The sequence below is a fragment of the Lucilia sericata genome, unplaced genomic scaffold, assembly GCF_015586225.1.
Source record: "Lucilia sericata isolate MDLA Ls3-8-SP2 unplaced genomic scaffold, ASM1558622v1 Contig000126F_arrow, whole genome shotgun sequence".
Lineage (NCBI taxonomy): Eukaryota > Metazoa > Arthropoda > Insecta > Diptera > Calliphoridae > Lucilia > Lucilia sericata.
In genome coordinates, this window is record NW_023994158.1 from 547,492 (window position 1) to 572,004 (window position 24,513).

Below are 24,513 nucleotides of genomic sequence, written 5' to 3' on the forward strand. Positions count from 1 at the left end.
ATAATATGTAAAGTCCATAGTAGCCAAATTTATGATGTTTATTATACATGATTCTTAAATAGTTCTTGAAAGTTGTGTAAGTTTTGTGAAAAATTGCGAGCATCATAAGGAATAATATTATTCCATAGCCTACATATTCTGGCAGAAAATGACCGGTGCATATAAAGAGTATTGATTCTGGGACATATTATTGCAGATGTTCGTGTTGAATGAGAAAAAGAAACAAGATCTTGTAGATATTGAGGACTTCCATTTTTTTTTATTTTGTAAAACAGAGTAATTAATCTAAAATCTATAAAGTCCCTAAAATCTAACCCAAGAAAGTCTCTAGTTTCAGCTGACACATGTGCTCTAAAATCTAACTTATAGACAAATCGTATAACTCTGTTAAAGGATTTTCTCAATTTAATAATATTTCCTGCTGATGTGGATGAGTATATCTCCATACCATACATAAATATAGGCATTATCAGAGTTTTAGCAATTAGTTTCCTAATTTGAAAGGGAAAAAAATATCCAAGTGTATTTATTTTCTTAAGAGTCATCGATACTTTAGAAATAATATTATGTATATGATTTTCAAATGATAACTGATCATCAAGATGAAAACCCAAGGACTTAAATTTTGATACATATTCAATATCTACTCCATTTAATTTTAGCGGTGGTAAGTATCTAGTACTATTACCAAATCTCATTGCATACGTTTTCAAGGGATTTAGGGATAGTTTATTTTCATCTGACCACATAGAGATAAGGTTTAAATCATAGTTAAATAAATTAATGAAATCAGATATGGATATATTCCCATTCGTACTAGCAAACAGCTGTATATCATCTGCATAATTTTGTGCATTACAGAAAGAAATTGAGCTATGAAGATCATTTATAAACATCATAAACAGTAACGGAGCCATAATGGAGCCTTGAGGTACACCGTGATAAATCCTGGCATATCCTGATGATCTGTTATCAACTTTCACAAATTGATACCTATCACACAGAAATGATTGTATCAATTTACAAACTGAATTAGAGAACTTAAATTGATTGCGTAACTTTCGCAATAACAATACATGATTAATGGAATCAAAAGCTTTCCTAAAATCTAGAAAAACAACAACAGATCCATGATTTTGATCTATGCTTTTTCTAATTTTCTCAGTAACATCTAAGACTAGTGTGGTTGTGCTATGACCAGCTCTAAATCCCGACTGACGCGGCGATATTAGAATATTTTGGTCCAGGTAATTTACAATTAGTTTATTCATCATTACTTCCATTATTTTACTACAGATTGGGAGGATACTTATAGGTCTAAAGTCCGTGAGATGCCTAGGATTTCTTATCTTGGGAATTGGAACTATTCTAGCTAGTTTCCAATTATTTGGATATGCATTAGTCATCAAAATTGTATTGTAAATATGTGTGAGAGGTTTAATAATATAAGGTAGGATAATACGTAGAAATCTAATGCATATACCATCCGGACCAATGGATTTAGATTTAATATAAGATACAGCGTGAATAACATCATTTTCATCAAACCTTCCAAAATCAAAACCATTGTTCATTCTATTGTCATAAATAAATGTATCTCTAATAGAATCACCTTCCGGTACTATAAAACTATTATTTAAAATGTCTAAATCTTGAAAATTTTCACAATTTCCCTTAGCTATAATACCCGTAGATTTCAGTTTATCCCAAATTCCACCTGGTACTTCAGCACTAAAAAATTGTTTGGCCGCTTTTTTTCTAATTTTCCTTATAGTCATTTTCAGTTTATTGCGGTACTTGCAAAAAATTTTCCAACAATTGCTGTTCATATTTTCCTTATAAGCTTTAAATGCTAAATTTCTTAACTCCTTTGCCTCATTTATCTCCCTGCAATTAAACCAGTTTTCATTTCTACGTATATATTTTTTTTTTATAGGAATATGGTCATTATATAAATTTAATATAAAGTGATTAAACTGATCTACTTGACTATTAGTATCAGAAGTTCCGTAAATACCATCCCAATTTATATATTGTATATCTCTTTCGCAGTTAGTCAAATTAATGTGCGCATAATCTCTATAAAATATGTAATCAGGGGAGTAATTCATTTTAAGAGATATCGATATGTAAATTAGAGCATGGTGAGAATTTAGACCCGGAATTTGAAACTGTCCTGAAACTTCAAGAATATTAATGTCAGATATTAAGAAAAAGTCTATAAGTTTGGTAACATGATAGTGACTATCAAAATGAGTTGGCAAACTGTTATGAACTAAGTGTAGGTTGTGATCATTACAAAAATTTCTTACCAATGCACTATTTTCAAATATATTTGTATTAAAGTCTCCCATAAATACACTATATCCATACTGAGCCGACAAATCAACAATAAGATTTTCGCATAATGCAAATCTACCATGAGGTAGATAAATAACTCCTACAAGTATCCTCGTAGTTATATTAATTTCGATTTCAATAATAAGTGCTTCACAGATACCTTCATCCATGACTTTATGTATAACCCTTGACTTAAGTTTGCTAGAAATGTATATACATACTCCGCCACCCTTTCTGATAATTCTATCATTCCGATATAATTTATATCCATCAATACTTACTGCCATATCCGGTAAACTTTCTCTGAACCACGTCTCACTAATTCCAACTACATCTAAGTAGCATCCTTGCAAAATCTGCCTTACTTCTTCTATTTTTGCTGAATTTCTAGATGGGGAAATGCTTTGCGCATTGAAATGACCGATATTAAGATTACCTTTAATTAATTTATTTCTTAATATTGTATTATCACTGGCTACAGGACCTATATTATTATCATATGAATTCAATGTAAAAGAAAATACATATTCGTGCAAAAAGAACATTACTTAAAAAGTAATTAATATTTCTAACTAATATTATACTATAAATTTGAAATACTGACATTTATTATTTTAAATAAACATCGTAATCCGTAAAAAAAACTAATTCAGCATATTTTTATATTTCAGAGTGCAATATTAAGTAGTTATTTTCTTTGGTTTATACAATGTTCTATGGATTTTTATTATTTATTTTGTTGTATATCTTGTATAAGAAAAATAATTGAAAAATTCATCTTTAAATTAACTTTTATTTCACATTTTTTGATATTTTATCATTTTTACATATTTTATTTCAATAATATAAATCATTATTTTTATAGTTATAATTAAACAAGTTTTAGTCTTTTTGTATGTTTAAAAATAAAAAATATATATATATCAAAAGAAAAAGAAAAAAAATAAAAAAAATTTAAAGAAAGAAACAAATATATTTATAATGGTAATAATAAAAATTATGACAATTTATAATATTGATTAAATTTTATGTGTGTTTATAGTTTGAGAATAAAAATTATTAACACCGTGTAGAATATAAGAAAAACAACAGTATAAAATAATGAATTAACGAGTAATAATAGAATGTAATTGAGAAAAAATAGTATTAATCACAAAAAGTAGAATACAATTTTAGATAAAGATATAATTGAAAAAAAAAAATAGTATTAATCACAAAAAGGTAGAATACAATTTTAGATAAAAATATGGTAAGGAACATGTAAGTAAAATAATATAAAGAAATCGAGAAAAATATGTATAAGAAAAATGTTAAACATATTATGAAATGTAAATAATCAATTAATATATAAATGTACAATTTAATTTAATAAGGCTCCACATTCTTCTAACGTTAGAATCTTCTCAGATCCATTTTTAAATGTAATTTTTCCTTTTGGGTAATCATAGTTTAGTAGTTTAAATCTTTCTATTTTTTTCTCTCGTATGAGCTTTCTGCCAAGATATTTTAGTTTTGATGCCGCTGCAGTTAAATTATCGTTCAGGAACACCCTTGCCTCAATGTCACAATCTTCATGTTCCGTGGTTTCGACTGAGTTTTCATCCTTGTTATCGTCAATATCTTTAAATATTCCACGAATTTGATTTAGTTTTAAATCATATTTCTCTTGATATTTTCGCATAACAATGTCTCTTTTGGCTATGTTGTTGAATTTAATTAATACAGCTTTTTTATTATGAATCCAACAAATAGTGTTAATTTCCGTGTCCTTTAATTCGATATTATAGTGTTTACAGATGCCCATGATTACATTAATTAAATTTTTGGATTTTATTTTTGTTGGTATTCCATTAACAATTATGTCCGCCCTGTTTATTTGTTTACGTAGAGAGTTGTTCTCCATTTCCAATTGCTTAAATTTTTCAGAGGATTCTTTTTCTAGTGTGTTAACTTTTTCCACACAGCTGTTAAGTTTGTTGGAAATGTCATCTAATTTAGTGGACATTTCTGCAGATATTTGCACCGGAATGTCTTGAATACGTGCCTCCATATCGCAGAGCTTTTCAGCAATATCACTTAGGTTTATTTCTTTTTTAGATTTACACAACATGCATTTGTATAGTATATCTTCACTGTTATTACTTACATATTTGGCTGCATCAGGATTTAAACCAGGTGAATTTTCAATTGCACAATTCATATGTAGACTTTTTTTACAAAAACTACATTTAATAACCTCATCAGTTCGCTTAAGAGGATTTTTACACTTTGTACAATTGGCATTTGATATAGCAACTTTGGGTGGCATTTTTATTAATATATATGTATATTTTTAATTATGTATTCTTAAGTAACAAAAAATTTTTAAAATTTTTAACCGGCCAGCTTGTTTATTTTTTTTTACCGTGTTTTAATTTTATTTAAGTAGTTCAGTTCACTTTATTTCATTTTCTCTTTTTTATTTCATTTGGATACATAAGTATTAATTCAGCTGTGCGATATGGCTTTTTCTATTCCTTTATATGTTTGTTTCATTATTAGTTATTCAGCTTTATTTTTTTTCCTCTGCTGTATTCATTTATTTCACTTTAGTGCAGTAATTCAGCTGTATGTTTATTTCTTTGTGTTTTTATTTCTTATGTTATCCTCGTTGTTTCAACTGATTTGTTTTTTAGAAAATTTCTTTTTCAGCGTGCTTTATTTTATTCTTCTTTTCTCGACTTTGCTTTAGGCATCACTTTTCAATACACTAATTCAGCTGCTTATTTGATCATGCACATATTAACTTTTCATATTTCTTATCTGTTGTCTCACTTTAGTTGTTTTTATTTTTCATTTGCCTTTTTGCTATTATTTCTTAAATAACTTTGCTTAATTTCTTGTTTGTCCTATTTTAGTGCAGTAATTCAGCTGTTTGTTTTATTTATTTATTTTATTTCTTATGTTACACTCGTTTTAGGATAGAGTTAAGCAACAAGGAGTATTTCTTTCTTTTGTTTTGTAACTGATTTGTTTTTAGAAAAATTTCCTTTTCAGTGTGCTTAGCTTTATACTTCTTTTTCTCGACTTTGCTTTAGGTATTATTATTCAGTACACAATTTAGCTGCTTTTTAACTTTTTATATTTCGTATGTTGTCTCACTTTAGTTGTTTTTTTTTCATTTGTCTTTTAGCTATTATTTCTTTAATCACTTTGTTTATTTTGTTGTTAGTTTTGTTTTAGTTTATGTATTTTTAAATAACAAAAAGATTTAACCGGACCAGTTTATTTACATTTATTTCGCATTGTTTTTATTTAACGTTCAGTGCAGTAATTCAGTTTACGATAGAGTTGAACAATAAAATGTATTTCTTTGCCTTTGTTTTTTAGAAAAATTTCTTTTTTCAGTGTGCTTTACTTTATTCTTCTTTTTTCGAATTTGCTATAGGCATTACTCTTCTGTACACTAATTCAGCTAATCAAATAGATCATGCACATATGTTTAAATTTTTATATTTTTATGTTGTCTCACTTTAGTTGATTTTTTTTTTTTTATTTTATTTGGGTTTTTGCTATTATTTGTTCAATCACTTTGCTTAATTTCTTGTTTATTATATTTATTTTGTTTTTGTCTGTTTGCAATTTAGATAATTTTATTGTAATAGTGTTTTGTATTGTTTTATGAGTCAATTTAACTATATATTAATTAGTTGCTAAATAATTTCTCCCTTTTGAGTATTCTTATGTTGCATAATACATTAAATTATTTCTATCTCACTTCATCTGTATTATTCAGCAATATCAAACACGTTTTTCTTTTTTCTAAGAACTGCAGTAATTACTGAACCTAAATTTGATTATACTTTTTATATACATAAATGTTTGAATTTTATTATTACTTTATATTTTACATAGAATTTTATGCACTCTTTATATTTATTTCTTAATTTCAGTGATAATAGTGTATTTTAGCCCAAATTAACAGATATTTTCTCTTAGTTATATGCTGAATTTACGGATCAACGAAAAAACACGTCCTACTCGTTTGACATTTTTTAGCTTTTTTCTATTTTTTTTTTTTTTTTTTTTTATATATTTTTTTTTTTTTTTTTTTTTATTTTTATATTCTGATTCCCTGCCATATGTTTTCAGTAGTTTCACCCTTTTTCCGTTTTCGTTTTAACTCTTATATGTGATATATGTGTGTATGTAAGTTTATTGAATGAATTTTCTATATATCAAATGTCATGTTTCACTGCATCAATTCTGAGATATGTTCATTGATTTTAAAATTTTCAGTTTTGTTTCTTTTGTTTTGGTTTGCAGACTATTTCTAATATGTGTTGGAAATGCATATTTGTCCATAATTGTAATGCATTATTTGTAATATACTATTTGCTTTCTGAGTGAACATATTATTGTAAATGTGTACTGTAAATATGCATATGTCAAGCTAAAATACAAAATTCTTAGCTTTAAATATAGAGTCTGTAAATTAAAAAATCACGTTTCAAAGTATAGTTATTGTTTTAATTACTTTATGATAATGCTGTTTTTTCACATATTCAGCTGTTCCAGTTAACAAAATTGGTAAGCTCAAAATGCGTTGCTAATAGTTTGTTAACATTTAGACAACGGATGTGCATAAAGTTTAGATTGCGACAACGAATTGTGGCAATGTTGACAAAGTTGCGTGGTCAACATTACATATTGTTGTTGTATGTATGTATATTAGAATGATTCAAGCTTGTATGAAGGAAAAGTCTTACAGGCCGCCCCCCTCTAGAATTGTTCTATGGGTTGTAAAATTATGTCATACAAAAATTACGCTGATTACAGATGTTGCAACGACTCTGAAGTTTCCTGGCTGAAACTGAAAAAAATGTTTGTTTTTTTCTGTTATTCCTTTAATTATAGAGCATTATTTAAAAAGAGATTGTTTTTTCGATTTGTTTAACTTTGGTGTTAAACTGTTCCCAAGTGCCTTAAAGGGTTTATCTACCTTTCTTTCGCTCTATTTTAAATATCGGACTATATACGATAAATTCCAGCCATATATATTATTTCGATATGGTACACTAAGAATTCCCAAATACTGCAAAATTTGACCTTTGAACTCCACAGTTTGTGGGTTAAGAATGTCCGAATTTAATAAAACTTAGAAATATTACAAAAAAATTCGATTTTCCCGAAATCCGCCGAGTTCAAATCGCAGGTACAGCTAAACTGTAAGAAATATTGATCTAATTTTTTTACCGTTTAATAGGCTCATCTATTGGCCATAAATCCCCATGAGATCTCCTAAAATTTTTGGAATTTGTTTAACAAAGATTCAAAAACTGAAATTGGAGATTTGAAACGGACGTTGAACTTTTTCGACCATAGCTGAAAAGAAGTTTGCGTTATCATAAAAGGGCAAAAACTAATATTCGAGTAATTATAGATATATTTTAAGTAACAAAATGTTTTTTTAGAATGTATCCCAAAAAATTTTTTTGTCACATTTCGAATTCATGTGCCGTGGGACACCTTAATGGCCTGGGAAATTTGCAATAACTTTTAAAGTTTTCAAGCAATTTTTGTGTTACGATTCCTTTACAATAAAGTTACGATTCCTTTACAATAAAGTTCAAAATTTATTATTAAATGGCCAAATTTGAACAAAAACTGAAAAAATCGATATTTTCTCCTTGTATATGCACTTGAAAACTTCAGAGCCGTTGCGGCACCTGTTATAGCCTATCAGCCTAATTTTTTGAATGACATAGTTTCACAACCCAAAGAACAATTCTAGAAGGGCGGACGGGCCAAATTCGCAACTTCGTTTTTTTGGAGCACTCTAATGTATATACTTGACAATGGATGTTATTGAAAAATTTTGTATCAATTTGGTACCAGGCGTGCATATTTTTTTCTCTGTGTAGATAAGGCCTTTTGTTTTATGTCAATAAAATCGATAATTTTGTTTGGAGGAGTACAATTTATGACGTGGACATCTGTTTTGATGCAATACATTAGAATCAACAATAAAATCGATTTTGAATTTTTAGTTAGTTAGGGACGTTTGCGTTTCAGGTGACGTTATGTGCTCTTATAAAATTTATTTATTTTGAATTTCATGACATAAATGTTTTTAAGATAGTAATAAACGTAAAAGTCATCTTCTGAAGGAACATAATATGGGGACTTAAATGTGACCCGATCTCTATTTGATTAAGCGATTGTAGTTCTTTGAAAACTTTTTGATATCGATTTGTCTGACTTATACATATATTTAAGTCTATTATAAACCTTATCTGAAGGGAACGTTATATTAAATCTTTTGCTAAATAATGCTATTTAAATTAAACTCCTATATTTAAAACAAATAATCACCGCTAAAACTTTCTACAGTTTTATGAAGTTTGTGAACAAGTTTTCAAATAAAAGTATGTCTAGATGTTAGTTCGTAACACGTTCATATTCTTTGGAACTTTATAAAAAAGAAACAAATCAAATACCCACAAAATATTCAGTTTCTTATAGTATTTGTTGCTTCTGTTGCTTTCTATCATTTTATTATGTTTGCTTAACGCTTAAGTTAGAAATGTTAGGAACACGATTTCTGATATAAAGGGTAGTAAATAAGTAAGTGTTTTTATACCCTACACCATTGTTATATTAAGTATTTAATGGTTTATGTCAATGTTTATATCGGCCTACTCAAACACGAACTTAATCAGAATAATGTAACAAGAGCGTATTAATTATTCTATATGTTGTATATATCTTCTTTTTGTCTTAACAGTGGGGACTTCAACTACAAAGTGACCATCGAGTGATTACTATTATAGTTATTATTCAAACTTATCAAATATTAAAATACCATGTATATCAAAACATTAATACACATATACATCTAAATAAAGTACTATTTAGTATTATGTTGCAACAACCTCTACCAGGCATCTAGCAATATTAGTTGTAACATTTATACAAAATAAAATAGAACTACATTTGTATATAGAACTATTTTGTATCTTTCATATAGCAAAGTTTATTTCACTTCAGACCAAAAAGTTTATTATGTTGAAGTGAGGGAAAAAAGAAAAACGCGGACAAACACTTACAATTATATATAAACTCACATTAAGATATGTGTCTGCGAAAATATACACGTACATATATACATACGGAAGTATATAAAGATTTTCGTGTAAAAACATACTACATATGTATATCCATCTTGAAATACTAATACCAAACTTTTTTCTATATCTGCGGTAGTTTTTCTTCTACACGGTTTTTTCGATTTATTTTCATAAGTGTTTTTTATGTCAAGAACTGCTTTAAGTTTAAAAAAAAAAAAAAAAACTACTAAAAATTAAAATATCTTTGAAATTTCCTTCCGTTTTGGCTCTTTCTTTAGTTAGTTAGTTAGTTAGTTAGTTAGTTAGTTAGTTAGTTTAGTTAGTTAGTTAGTTAGTTAGTTAGTTAGTTAGTTAGTTAGTTAGTTAGTTAGTTAGTTAGTTAGTTAGTTAGTTAGTTAGTTAGTTAGTTAGTTAGTTAGTTAGTTAGTTAGTTAGTTAGTTAGTTAGTTAGTTAGTTAGTTAGTTAGTTAGTTAGTTAGTTAGTTAGTTAGTTCGTTCGTTCGTTCGTTAGTTCGTTCGTTCGTTAGTTCGTTCGTTCGTTCGTTCGTTCGTTCGTTCGTTCGTTTCGTTCGTTCGTTCTTCGTTCGTTCGTTCGTGTTTCGTTCGTTCGTTCGTTCGTTCGTTTCGTTCTTCGTTCGTTCGTTGTTCGTTTCGTTGTTCGTTTCGTTCGTTCGTTAGTTCGTTCGTTCGTTCGTTCGTTCGTTCGTCGTTCGTTCGTTCGTTCTTCGTTTGTTCGTTCGTTCGTTCGTTCGTTCGTTCGTTCGTTCGTTCGTTCGTTCGTTCGTTCGTTAGTTCGTTCGTTCGTTAGTTTTCGTTCGTTCGTTCGTTCGTTTTTCGTTCTTGTTCGTAACGGAAAAGTGGAAATGGTCTTGTCATAATAAGTCTTGTTGAACAGATTAGAACTCACAATATTTTTTTAGTTTTGTATGTATGTACATTTGATTATATTCTTATGTATTTCAACTTATTAAAATACTTATGGTTGTACGAATTTTATTTTGCAGCATGTAATTATCGTTTCTTAGAGAATTTGGCTGAAATACATATTTCTTTCCGTAATACACGTTTACACATACTTACACACATATAGTACATATAAATAATTTTCAAAATTAATATAAGATTTCCATTGCCATATGTAATCTATTAATATCGTTTGTTAAAGATATGTACAATATACATATGTACAAATAAAACTGCATATTTCGGTCACGTTTTATTTCAACAACATATTTTATCTCGTTATTCTCAAATATTTTCATTCAATATTTCTCACACCCAGTACAAAAGTGACTTAACTCAAAAAATAATTTTTCGGAAAAGGGAACAAATATTTTACAAATTCTCGAACGTAAAGAAAGATATAACGTTTATTTTTTAACAGTTAACAACAACAAAATACACTGATATTTTTTGGAAATATACTAGTATCTAGTATATTTGTGTACCCTACATTATCATAATATTTTAGTGTATGGTCTCATCGTACCTATTATTTTTAAAATAGAATCACATTAAAAAGATTAATTAAGGATGGAAAAAAATACTGAACCTGGAAACATTAAACTTTTTAATACTGAACCTAGAAACATTTGATAAAATATATACATATATGTATGTATGTATGTTTATGATCCGAAGTGAGTGTAGTGTATTTTATGGCTAGCTATAATTTATTGCATTTTTTATATATTTGTTTTGGGGGTAAAATTGTATTCGGTTGGTCTAGTGCATCATATTGGTTCATTGGTTTCAATTTTACAATATTTTGTGTTTATTTTATCCATATTTATATTTTTACAAAACTTGTTAATAAAATTATGTTATTTTTATATGTTTGGTTGTGTGCGAATATGAATAACAACCCAGCAAAAAATAACTTAAGTCATACTTTACAAACGACATCTTATTCACATCTAAAAATGCAATAACATATTTTTCGCTTTTAGAAACTAAAAATTTCCTCGCAAGTAAAAACCCAGTTAAAATGTGGAAATTAAATTTACATAAGCCTGTCATTTAAAGAATGTGGTTTATTTTTAACATCCAATTATCGTATTTTTACTGCTTCTATTAATAAGATTAGATCCAGTTAATAGATGTCATAAATGAACAACATCTCTCCAATGACACGCTAATGTAAAATTTATAGGTTTTTCACCCGAATTTGAAGCACTTCGAGTTACTAGTTGTAAAGAAAATACTACATCTTTTTCCACACTTTTTTTGCTGGGAGTTGTATAAATGTGTTCGATTTCTTTTATGTTTATTACTATACCCTACACCACTATAGTGGTGAGTTGGCGGCAGTACCTTGTGAGGTGTCCGTGTGTATGCTGAAATCAGTTTTCAGAAGACCACAGATATCTGCGAGATCGGAATCATCTATAATAGAGGTATGAGCAAAATTCCCTAATAACCCTGGAAAATATTACGTTTTTTTCTCGTTCTTGAAAAATTTATAGTACAAATTCTAAACTGCAATTATCAACAGCATTAGTATCTCCAGCTTTCGAGTTTTATAAAAATTTTCTTCTTCCATAAAAATTGCCGTTAAATAATTTAGGTCTTCCTATTTATTATTATTTCAGGGACAGTAAAATTAAAAAAATGACTAAGACAATTTTTGTTCCATATTTTTTGAATTATGGCATTTTATGCTCTAAATAATCTTTAATTAAATTATTTCTTAGATAAATCTCCATAACTGAAGTAAAAATATTTAAGCTCTTATGTGTAAATTTAATTATTTGCCTTTGTATTCTTATGTGATAAATTCCTTTGCATTTCCGTTCTATTACGTTGAGCAAATATGACTCATATATTTACTGTGTTTTCGTTTTCACACACATATTCAAAGATAGTATGTTGAAGATATATAAATATGAATAAAAAAAGAACAATAACAACAATTTGTCAACCATATTGACCGCATTTATTTAATATATGAATTATGTACATCCTTCGCAATTTAATCCCACAACAACAATATACTCACACAAATTTCAATGCTACTTTTCTTATATACTGACCAAAACAATAAAATGCTCCATCAAATATTTCTGTCTTTGTGTGTGTGAATATGCCTTTAAATATTTGTATGCATATGTATGTATATATGACTGTAGTAGTGCATTTCCTACCAATTGTTGCCCTGTTCACTTCACAACTTCAAAATTTGAATATGTCGAATCCTATACATACACCCACAATCATCGACTAAATTTTAAACGTATTTATAGTTAATATGAATCTATGGACCTATTTCAAGTCCTTCCATAAGGACTTGGATAAAACAGTTTTTCCGGTAATACTCAAAACTATTAAAGATTTGGCTGATTTCCAGCAATATCTGAATACGCTAACTTCTACAGATAGAAGGATGGACATAGCTACATCGACTCAGACCTTTTTGGGTCTCAAATGAATATGAATCTCGTTTTCCCGGAAACAAAAAAGTTCGGGAAAAGAATAATGCTAATCACCATCGATGGTGGTGTAGGGTATAAAAAAATATATAATAATCTTCCAGTTTTTAATAGTGTAATTCAGTTTATTTTTAAATCTTATTAAAATTTATCAAGAAATATAGATCATAATTTTTGCGAACATTTTTGTCGATGCAAAAACACAGAAGTGGGATATTGTTCATATTTAATTGTTCACACACTTTAACTTATACAGATTTTCTCTTAATATAAATAAGTATGAGTCTATGTGCATTTCCTAGCATTTTCTGGAGCAAACATAAATTTTCCACTTAAGCAACAATCAGATTGTAAATTTCAATTGTACGTACTTGTATTTGTGCTGTTTTACTTAAATATGTATGTAAGTGTAGATGTGTTTATCGGATTTATGTGTATCCACAGAGTTGTAAGGAAAACTATGGTTCTACTATTGCATTATTTTGATTTCCTGTGTTATTTTATGGCTTGTGTCTACGTGTATGTGTGTGTTTTTGTATGAGTAAGTGTGCTATTTAAGTCCTTTGTCTAGTATTGCAATAAGTAAAATGAACAAACAAAAAACCAAATATACTACTTATATAAAATCATAACCAAAGTCATACAGGATTTCACTACTGTTGCTTTGGTTACTTACAAAGTCATGCAGATTTTTGTTGTAAATCTTAAAGAAGGTTTTTCTTATTGTAAAAATATAATTTATTTTATATTCTTAATTGATTTCTCTTATTCATTTCTCCGTCATTCATGACGTTTTTTTTTTTGTATAAAACCCTAAATAAAGATATTAGGTGAAGTTTCCAAAGTCTATAAAAGACATATACCTTTTGGTAGGGTTGGGGGTAATGACTACATTTTCAATTACAATTACATTTGAAGCAATTGTAATTGAAGGTTTACCAATTACAATTACTTGTAATTGTAATTTAAGTTTTTCCAATTACAACTATTTGTAATTGCAATTGAAGTTTTGCCAATTACAATTACTTGTAATTGTGAATTTTGTTCCTTATAATTACATGTAATTTGTAATAAGTAATACCTTAATTACAATTACAAGTAATTTTAATTGGAGACTTCAATTACAAATACAAGTAATTGTAATTGGAAAAATTCCAATTAGAATTACAAGTATTTGTAATTGGTTATTTCTCAATTACACAGTACAAGTAATTGTAATTAACCATGTAATGAATTACTTTGTGTAATCATTACCCCCCATGCCTGCCTTTTGGTTTAAATATGAATAGTATTTAGCTGGTGGTTCACATATGTAAATATTAGAGAAAATATATATTTTGTTTTGATATTATACGAAAGTTAATCACTAAATCAAAATATGTGAAATAATTTTTTTTGAAATGCGTCATTAATGATTAAGAATAAAAGCCATATATGTATGTATGTGATACATTAACAATATCTTAAGTAAAACAAATATCAAAAACTAGACAATATTAAATATAACATCAACCTTATTAAATCGTATAATAAATGAAATTATTGCGGTCAATGAGATGTCTGAAACTGTCAACTACGGACTAAGCTAAAGACTTCTTAATGACTACTTTCCTACATGGTCTTACTAATAATAAGAAATATTTTACTTATTTGTTATTTTTTACTTCACATAAACAATTTTAGATAAGAAACAAATAAGAAAAGTAACCAATTGAAATGATTCATTATAACAAAGTAGTTAAGTATTTTACCATGATCCATGATGACAAATTGCAAGAAGGATTTATTACTTCCTATACAATATCGCTGTGTATGTGTGTGTTATTTAATATTTTTTTTTATTATTATACATTTTCTACATATATGTGTGTGAAAAAATATATTTTTATTTATTATGAATTGGCTTTAGTTTATTATACTTTTGCAACAACTAACTACTCATGCTAGTTACTGACAGTGTTTGATTGACACTAAATTACAAGATTCGAAATCAACAAAATATATTTTCACCACATGATTTAAACGTTTATTTATCACAAGAGATTTACAGCATCAACTATTGTCATGTATTTTATATAAAAAAGAAAGTTTATTTTCATTTTTTATACTCACACGTAATTTACTATATGTATTTATCTAGATGACAGCTAAAACAAATACATACTTATTATTTTAGAGATTTACAAAAGCTAATGAATTGTAACATTAAAAATATATTTTTTTCAAATATTAAATTGACAGTATCATTTGTTGGTTTTTAACAAATACAACTATTTATAAATAACTGATTTTTTCCTGCCATTTACTATTCTACTATATGGGCAATTTCGTGTCAAGTGACCCACATTTTAAAATCGATGTCTTCTGATTTGCACCAAGGTAAGTACTATTGGATAGTAGGCCAGGCAAACTTTTTCAGCTCTAATGGTCAAGAACTGCCAGAGTTAGAGGGGGTCAAAGTTGAACATTTTGGTCATACAGGATTTTATTCAAACGAGTGTAATGTTTCAGCTTTTGGTCCTAGCAAAGATTGTCCAAAAGAGTTCAGATAGCTATTTCTTCGCTGTTTCAAAAAAAAAGTAAGTCTGTTATATCAAATCAATGCCGAAAATGAATGCTTCCTTATAAATAAACTTTGATATTTAAGAATCGATGGGTTTGTTATTGTCAAAACAATTTTCTCATTTATTACATCTATGTATAACTTTATCAGCGTACATCTGTATATCGATATGATAAATTATGAACTGATCCTCCTAAAATTTGGTAGCAAAATTTTTGTCGGATTTTGTTCCTGTACTTGTATTTTTAAGGTAGTAAAAAGCGTTAAAGTCATTTTCTGAGAGGTACCTTATTTGTGGGATCGCTTGGGCACTTATGAGCGTTAAAGTCATTTTCTAAAGGGTACCTTATATGGGGGGTAGGGTCAATTATGGACCGATCCTTATAAAATTTTACAAAGATATTAAGGTTCCTAAAAATTATGTTTATTTATAATTTCATCGCTATAGCTGCGTCTTTTAGTCAGTTATGAGCGTTAAAGTCATTTTGCTGAAGATGACCTTATATGGGGATAGGGTTAATTATAGACCGATCCTTACAAAATTTTACAATGATATTAGGCTTCCTATTAAATATATTCATGTAGAATTCCATCGCTATAGATGCTTCTTTAAGGCAGTTATGAGCGTTAGAGAAATTTTCTGAAGGGGACTTTAAATGGGGGATAGGGTCAATTATGGACCGATCCTTATAAAATTTTACAAAGCGATTTAGGTTTCTATAGAATAGGTTCATGTCGAATTTCATCGCTATAGATGCTTCTTTTAGACAGTTATGAGCGTTAAAGTCATTTTCTGAAGGGGAGCTTATATGGGGGCAAGGCGAAATCGTAGACCGATATTGCCCATTTTCAATACTAAACAAATTGCATCAATATAAAATGTCTATACAAAATTTCAGCCTGCTAGCTAATTCCATTTGGACTCTATCGTGTTTTCTACAGACAGACAGGCGGACAGACGGACGGACATGGCTAGATTGTCGTAGAATTGAATAAGGATCCAGAATATATATACTTTTATGGGTCATAGATGAATATTTTGATGTGTTACAAACGGAATGACAAAAACAATATACCCCCCACCTTTTTTGATGGTGGGTATAAAAATTATAATTAATTTTTTTAATTTAAATAATTATTTTTTAACTATATAAGATTTTTTTCAATATTTGGAACTGTTTGATGTATTTCTTTTCTTAGAAAGATATACCACTCTCTATCTGAATTCCTTTGGACAATTTTTGCTAGGGCCGTTAGTGAATAAATTTGTTAAAATTTTTTTGATAGATATCTCACTCGCTATCTGAACTCTTTTGGACAATTTTTGTTAGGGCCATTAGATGAAAAGTTACATTCATTTGAATAAAACCCTGTGTGACCAAAATGTCCAACTTTGACCCCCACTAAGGCCGGCAGTTCTAGACCGATATAGCTGAATACTAATACTATACAATAGTACTAACCTTGGTGGAAATTTCATCAAAATCGATTTTTTGAGTTAGGTCACTTGCCATGAAATTGTCCATATGTAATTATAAATGATGATTATGTATGTTAATTGTTTATTAAACCAATTTTAAATAAAACTTAGACATAAATCAAAATTAAGTCATAACAAGAAACTTCTGCAACTTCGTTTTAGGAAAAATGTCATTTAGTAAAGTCCGTTTACTATTATTTATAATATTTTTTAATTTTATACCCACTATCGTTTGTAACACATCGAAATATTGGTCATAGACCCACATATATATATATTTTCTGTGTCCTTATTCTATTCTATGTTGATGTAGTCCTGCCCGTCCGTATGTCTCTCTGTCTGCCTGCTCACAGCACGATTTAAATGCAGCTTTGTATTATCATTATCATATTATATTGAAATAATAATGTTAAATAATACTATTAACTCGAAATTATGTACTTTTTTTAAAGTTCATAAATATTCTTTACTTATCCCATATTATAACAGATGTTAAACTGTAATTTTAAAATGTTTCTCAACGATATATAGATGTCCCTTAGTATTACAACCAATATCTTAAACAAACATTTACACAGCAGTATATCCTTCCTGCATATATTATTATAATTTGTAACTTGTAGTTAACATTGAACTCATTAATTAAACGGTCTTTAATTATTTGGTATACAAATTATATTCAGCATATTGTACCTTGTAAAAGTAAATAAAAAAATAATTGAAATTAAAATCAATATTAAAAAACCTTTAAACCTTAAATGAAATCTGACTGGTTCACTTTACTACGAACGATACGAACTGCGATTAACTTACTGAAAATATTTTACTTTTGTATTTAACATCAATATGCTCACTCTTCTTACTGACTGCTGATGTCAATTTTAATATTTATTTTTTCAATTACAAATATCCCTGGTATTCGTAACTTCCTTTAAAAATACATGCATATACAGTTGTGTATACTTGTTTTTACGTAAACGTGACTGTGTATATCATATTGGTAAGACCAGCAATTGAAACAGTTAAGACCAACAAAATCCAATAGCCTTAAGAAAAAAACTGCCAAAAAATATTTTCTGAATCAAAAGAAAATGAATAACAAAAAATAGTTAACGTTAACAAACAAGGAAAAATCGCTGAAAAAATATTTAAAATAAGACAAATAAAAACAAAAATTTACTTGATTTACAAAAGCTGGAAAAACATAGATTAAAAGGGCTGTGGTGAGGGCGAGAAAAAGAGAGAGAGAGAGTAGGCAAAAATCAAGCTGAAAGCTATATTCGACTTTTGCGAATGCAATATTTAAATAAACAATAAAATATTTAAAAATTAATCAAAGCACTTAACTCTGTAAAAGACTTTGATACAGACTTGAAACATTTAACCTAATTTTTATGAAATAGTATAAGTATTTTTATTCAAAGTATATTTCACATAAATCAAATATTCAACCTATATAAGACTGTTTGGTTTATGTGTTATCTTGTACGAAGTAGGTTCCTGTCTCAAATTGAAATAGTTAGAGTAATACAAACTTAAAATTCTTTATATGATTTTTTAGCGATTTTTATTTTATACAGCACATAAAAATATGCAATACTTTGTGTCTACTATTATTGCGTATGAAAATTTTAAATTGTTAAAACTGTCATATTACGCATACGTTGTGTTGCACAAAAATTTAAAATTTTACTACCTTATGCAAAAACGATTGTTAAGTTAGCAATGGTTATTAAAACCTGTTTTTATATGGAATAAGTGTGCAGTAAACCATTGTTAAAAATATGTAAAAGAACGTAAGTCTCTTTAAGTCTCTCATACACCCCGAAACACCACTAATAGACATTAAAACATTTAATCAACCATTTTTTTCCCATATTCATAAACACGAACCAAAAATAATATTTGTAATTTTGTATGAAAATTTTAAGATTTTCATAAAATTATTTTTAAATCATTTTCTGTGGGTATTTGAATGCCGGCAAAGAAAATAAACAAATTATATTAAAAAAATTAAATTTTCTTAAATCCGGTTAATTGAGCCGTAGAAATCATGTAATGATTTCTACGGCAAGTGAACACGGACTCTCTTTTAATGACTAATGTATACACGGGAATAACCAATTCCAGCTTTCAAATGACTAACTTAAACAAACTTGATTAAACTAGAGTTATACTACGTTCACACATTCGTGTTTTTTGAAACTCATCAAGTTTTATCAAAAACACTTCAAATTCGACTCGTTTTTCTAAACATATTTCATGTTCTATCGTGTTTAATTATAAAACAAATTATATTTCAGAATAGGAATGATTTTTCCGTAATATATTTAATGAACACAGCTAAAACAAAGTGTACCATCAAAACCAAAAAAATAAATTTACAAAAATTATTAAATTTGTGTGAACCATAATAAAATCTTTTAATTTTATAAATAATTGTGTTAAATCTTCAATTCAGTGTAATTTAAGTGAATTTCTTTATTTTTAAAAGTTTATTCGGAAAAGCATTTCATAGCTAAAAACACAATGATTTAATATGTGAACCGTTGTGTTTAAACTCATTTTGTTTTTCCAAAAACACGTCAAAACATGTATGTATATGTGAACGTAGAATTAATAAGCTTCAAATTATACTAGAAAAATTATATATTTGATGCTCGTATAATATTTAAGTCATCTCTGAATTAATTAATGTTTTTTTATTTAATCTAAATATATTTCAAAATATTACCAATGATATAGTCAACTTAAAATGACGTTCGTTTTGGATGTAAAACCAGAAATTTAATTTACAAGTAAAAAACAAGGGATGACATTTCATATAAAGTTTGGAGCGCTGTGTTAAAAATAAAAACACCAAAAGAAAGCATCATAGTGAAAAATATACGAAAAGAAAAATAAAGAAATAAGCAAATGTGGAAATCAGTAAATCCGATTTGCATGGATTTTTGAGGTTTTCTTTGGCAATAGCACCATCGATAGACGTCAGTCCAAAATAAAATGCGACGAAACAGTAGAAATAGTATGGTAGGTTTGATTGTTTAGTAGCTGCATTTTGAAAAAAAATATACATATACACAACGATTTACATATATATGTACAATAGGGTGTACGTGGACCACTTTTTTGAAGGAATACCTCTCAAAAGAAGTGTTTTAATGTACTAAATACGAGAAATTCAAAAGGCCTTAGTTCCCTATAATCGAGTAAAAGACCTGATCTCAGTACAATATATTAACAAGTAAGCATCAAACCGTAAAAATAATGCTCCCCTATAAACATCAGGGTGATATTTGGATTATGGCTTAAGTCAATTATGGAAAGAGCTCTTTTGAACTAACAAAATATTAATTTTTAAAAATCAAATATTTTACATCAATTTTTAAACCGTGAGCGTATGAGTAATTTTCTGAAGAGGAACTTTATATGCGTCAATTATGAAGCGATACTCATAAAATTTTGTACATAGATTTCGTTTGTATAGAACTTGTATATGCCAAATTTCAGCGCAATACTCGTATTTTAAATAAGGAAAACTAGTATTTGAATAACCAAAATACTTTCCTAAAGGGAAACTTTTATAGGGCTAGGGTCAGTTATAGATCTCCTCATTAAATTCGGAATGAAGAAATATGTCGATTTTCATCGCTGTACTAGTCATTTTCAGAATTTTCTTCATGAAATTTTCTAAAGAGGATCTTATATGATTGGTATGAACAATTGTTGGAGCGAATTTCCGTATTTCATAACTCATATTTTTAATCCAGTAATGATCGTTTAAGTAGTTTTCTGAAGGGGACCTAATATGGGGGGTAGGGTCAATTATGGACCGATCCACATACAATTTGGTAGAGAGATTTTGGCTCGCGAGGAACTTACATACTTGTATCACATTTTATCGCTATACTCGTATTTTTTTTAACCAGTAATGAGCGTTAAAGTGGTAGGGTAAATTGTGGACCGATCCTCCCTAAATTTGGTGGAGAGATTTTTGGTTCGCATTAAACTTATGTGTGTCAAATTTCGTCGCTACATTCATATTTTTAAGCTAGTAAGGAGCATTATAGTCATTTGCAGGGGGACCTTATATGTGGGAAGGGTCATTTATGGGCCGATCCAAAAAAAAAAAAAAAAAAAATTGGTAAAGAGGTTTTGGCTCGCATTTCATCGCTTTACTCGTATTTTTAAGACAGTAATGAGCGATAAGCCATTTCCTGAAGTGTACCCAATAGGTCAATTATGGACTTATCCACATAAAAGATGGTAAAGAGATTTTGGCTTGCGAGGAACTTAATTTCGTAAAATTTTATTGCTATATTCGTATTTCTTAGCCAGTAATGAGCGTTAAAGTCATTTTCAGAAGGGGACCTTATATGGGGGGTAGGGTCATTTATGGTCCGATCTTAAAAAAAATTGGTAGAGCGATTTTGTTTCGTAAGAAACTCACTTACACCGAATTTCATCGCTATACTCGTATTTTTTGGCCAGTAATGCGTGTTAAAGTCATTTTCAGAAGGGGACCTTATATGGGGGGTAGATCTAAAACAAACTGGTTTAAAGGTTTTGGTTCGTAAGAAACTTACTTATACCGAATTTCATCACTATACTCGCATTTTTGGGCCAGTAATGAGTGTTAAAATAATTTTCTAAAGGGGACCTTATATGGGGGGTTGGGTCAATTATGGACCGATCATCAAAAAATTTGGTAGAAAGATTTTGGTTCATATTAAACTTATTTATGTCGAATTTCATCGCTATACTCGTACTTCTAAAGCAGTTATGCCCGTTAAAGCTGTTTTTTTGGAGGTCCACTTGTATGGGGGCTATCCGAAAAAGTGGACCGATATTGTCTATTTTCAATACCAAGCAAACCTTAGTAATAGAGAATATTTATGCAAAATTTCAACTGTCTAGCTCTTCTCCTGTGGTCCCTATCGTGATTTCAATAGACAGACGGACGGACAGATCGTCTTAGAATTTAATCAATATACTCTCCATCTTTTTTGATGGTGGGTATAAAAAAATGTCTGTAATACTTTCGAAATGGGTCTCAAATATTTCGTTATTATGAGCTTATCACGAGAAAAATACTTTAAGACAATTTTACAATTATTTTTTCCGTAATCAGCTCAAAATTACGAAATTATTAAGACTCATTTTGAAAAGATTTCAGACAATTTTGTTTAACATATTGTGCTGAGATCAAAGTATTGTGATGATGAGTACATAAATATTCATTGCTTGAGAGGTATTTCTATATGACATTCTTAAAAATGCAGTTGCTCGGGACACTCTAATATAGAAGCATGCACACATGAAGGCACTAAAAAAATTAAGGAAAAAAATACATCCTTTTATAGCGGGTATGTATACTTGTTTTTTGCATTGGCAATAAAATAGAATAAACCTTCACCAGGACTAATGTGAAAGAAACCAAATGATGAAGAAATGCAAGAAGATGAAAACCAATTGCATATCTTGTAAACATTTTAGTTTTTTTGTTACCAGTGCCTTTTCTATTGTTCTTGTTGATGTTGTTTTTATTTGTACAATGTTCTTATATAACGTTGTATTTACCCTACATCACTATGGTGAGGTGGTCAATCATTTAACTTAGTCAAGATGAGAAATCTGCCTAGTATAGTCTTCGATCCATAATAATGAAAATCCTGTTCATTCAAAAATTCCGATATCGTTAAAAATCACATATTAATATTCTATTGCAAAAAATTTAATAAACATAATTTTCATGACAGCGTGAATCACTTAGCCGAATATTTGAGACAGTTGATGCAAGCAGTTACATAGTTCCATACATTCGGGTATGCTCAGTATTGTAAGGTTTCGTTTTTTTTTTCATTGCTTTATATTTTTTATCCTTAATATAGTAATGTTGGAGTTGTCTATATGTTTTGTGCTCTTGTTAGTATTTGATGATGTACAGGTAGATATGTATATGTGTTGAATGTTCTTGTTGTAGTTGTATAAGTTTACAGTGATTTTTACATGTAAGCATACTTGTAAGCCTCATGTCCACAATTGACGTGCCACTTTAGAGTCCTGCTTATAGGTTGAGTATCTGGTAAGCATGTTTATTTTTCTATTCTATGACTGTAAGAGTACACACATAAACTTTTTATACGAAAGTATGAGACTTCACATGTTTTTGTTGGTTTTTTTATTTTTATTCTTTTGTTTTATTTACTATTAATTTTTTTTAGTTTTTTTTATCGTAAATTTAAAAAGTGTATATTTTTTAAATAAAACTATATATGAATGTATACAATACATATGAGATAGCATTTAAATATGAGATCGCATTTGTAACAAAATTACGTTAATTATACGACAAATAATATTACTTATGACTGAACCATTTATGCACAAAATATGCGACTTATATCCACCATTAAAAAAGGAGGCGTATATTGATTTTGTTATTCCGTTAGCAACATTGCGATTTTTCAAAACAGCAAGAAATTGATCTTATCCATCGGAATTTGTTTTTTTGCTACATTTGAAGCATGGTTAAAATTCTCCTTTGCCAATTCTTCCTTAATCTAAATCTATTACTTTTCTCATTTTTTGCAGTTAGTATGTGTTAAGCATAATGTTGCAACTCTCAAAACATGCCAAATGTAGTAATTGTATAAAAGAATTATATGAGAGAAAAAAAATTTACAAAATTGTGGAAGTTATGCTGATTGTATACACTAGATTGTGTTTCAAAACTAAGTATGTATAAATAGAATCCTCCGTATTCATAAAGTTAACAATAGTTTATTTTTAGTTTATCGAAGCGTTTTTCCATTCCATATTCTGGTTATAAACATTCAATAACTTTATAAATAATTTATGAATAAAGGGGGAAAATATGCACATATTTATGCATATATATCTGTTCATGTTCACATGATGATTGTTATGCTCATGTTAAAATAACTTCAACTCTTTTACAACTTGTCAATTGTAAAGATTTCTTTGTATTTTTTCTATGTCTACTTGTTTTTAGTTAGAAGATAGTTTTTAATGCTGTTTTTTAAATATATTTTATTAAATTAAATTCCACAATAAATGGAAATTTTCAAAAATACTAGATATAGGAGGTATTTAATTTAAAAATTATGTATCGCAAAGTACTTATTTTTTTATTTTTGTCATCTTAAGTAGATTTTTTAATGAAACTACACGATACACAGTGGGCAGGATTGGAAATTTTTTGGAAATAAATCTGGTATTTATATCTGGAAATTGACATTGGAGTAGCCAAAGATTATTTTAGTTTAAGTTTCAAATCCTCCTCCTTTAACATGCACAATTTTTAATCGCGAATAATTTTCTCATCCGATTTCATTTTGGAAAGCGCTCAATTAGGCCTTAAAAAATATGCTTTCCTGTGTTAATAAGCTTTGTAATTATTAGGAAAATTTTCGCTTCTCCTTATCATTTATTTTCGCTGCTTAAACTGCATTTAAGAAGCAAATTATTATACCCAATATTAAAAAAAGATGGGGGGTATATTGATTTTGTCATTCCGTTTGAACACATCGAAATATTGGCCATAGACCCATAAAAGTATATATATTCCGG

At 28.4% G+C, this 24,513-nt stretch overlaps 1 protein-coding gene across 1 annotated transcript; it reads right to left on the bottom strand.

Annotated features, from left to right (window-relative positions):
* Window positions 1-3,563: 3,563 nt before the first annotated feature.
* LOC119600894 lies at window positions 3,564-5,575 on the bottom strand. Its single transcript, XM_037951467.1, has 2 exons — window positions 5,435-5,575; window positions 3,564-5,250 (listed from the first exon to the last, which is right to left on the bottom strand). Exon 2 carries the CDS (start codon window positions 4,646-4,648, stop codon window positions 3,701-3,703), a length of 948 nt encoding a protein of 315 aa, XP_037807395.1. The 5' UTR covers window positions 4,649-5,250; window positions 5,435-5,575; the 3' UTR covers window positions 3,564-3,700.
* Window positions 5,576-24,513: the final 18,938 nt, after the last annotated feature.

What these genes read in the sequence shown, in the direction of transcription:
- LOC119600894 (XM_037951467.1), bottom strand. Translation starts at nt 4,648, where the DNA reads ATGCCACCCAAAGTTGCTATATCAAATGCCAATTGTACAAAGTGTAAA.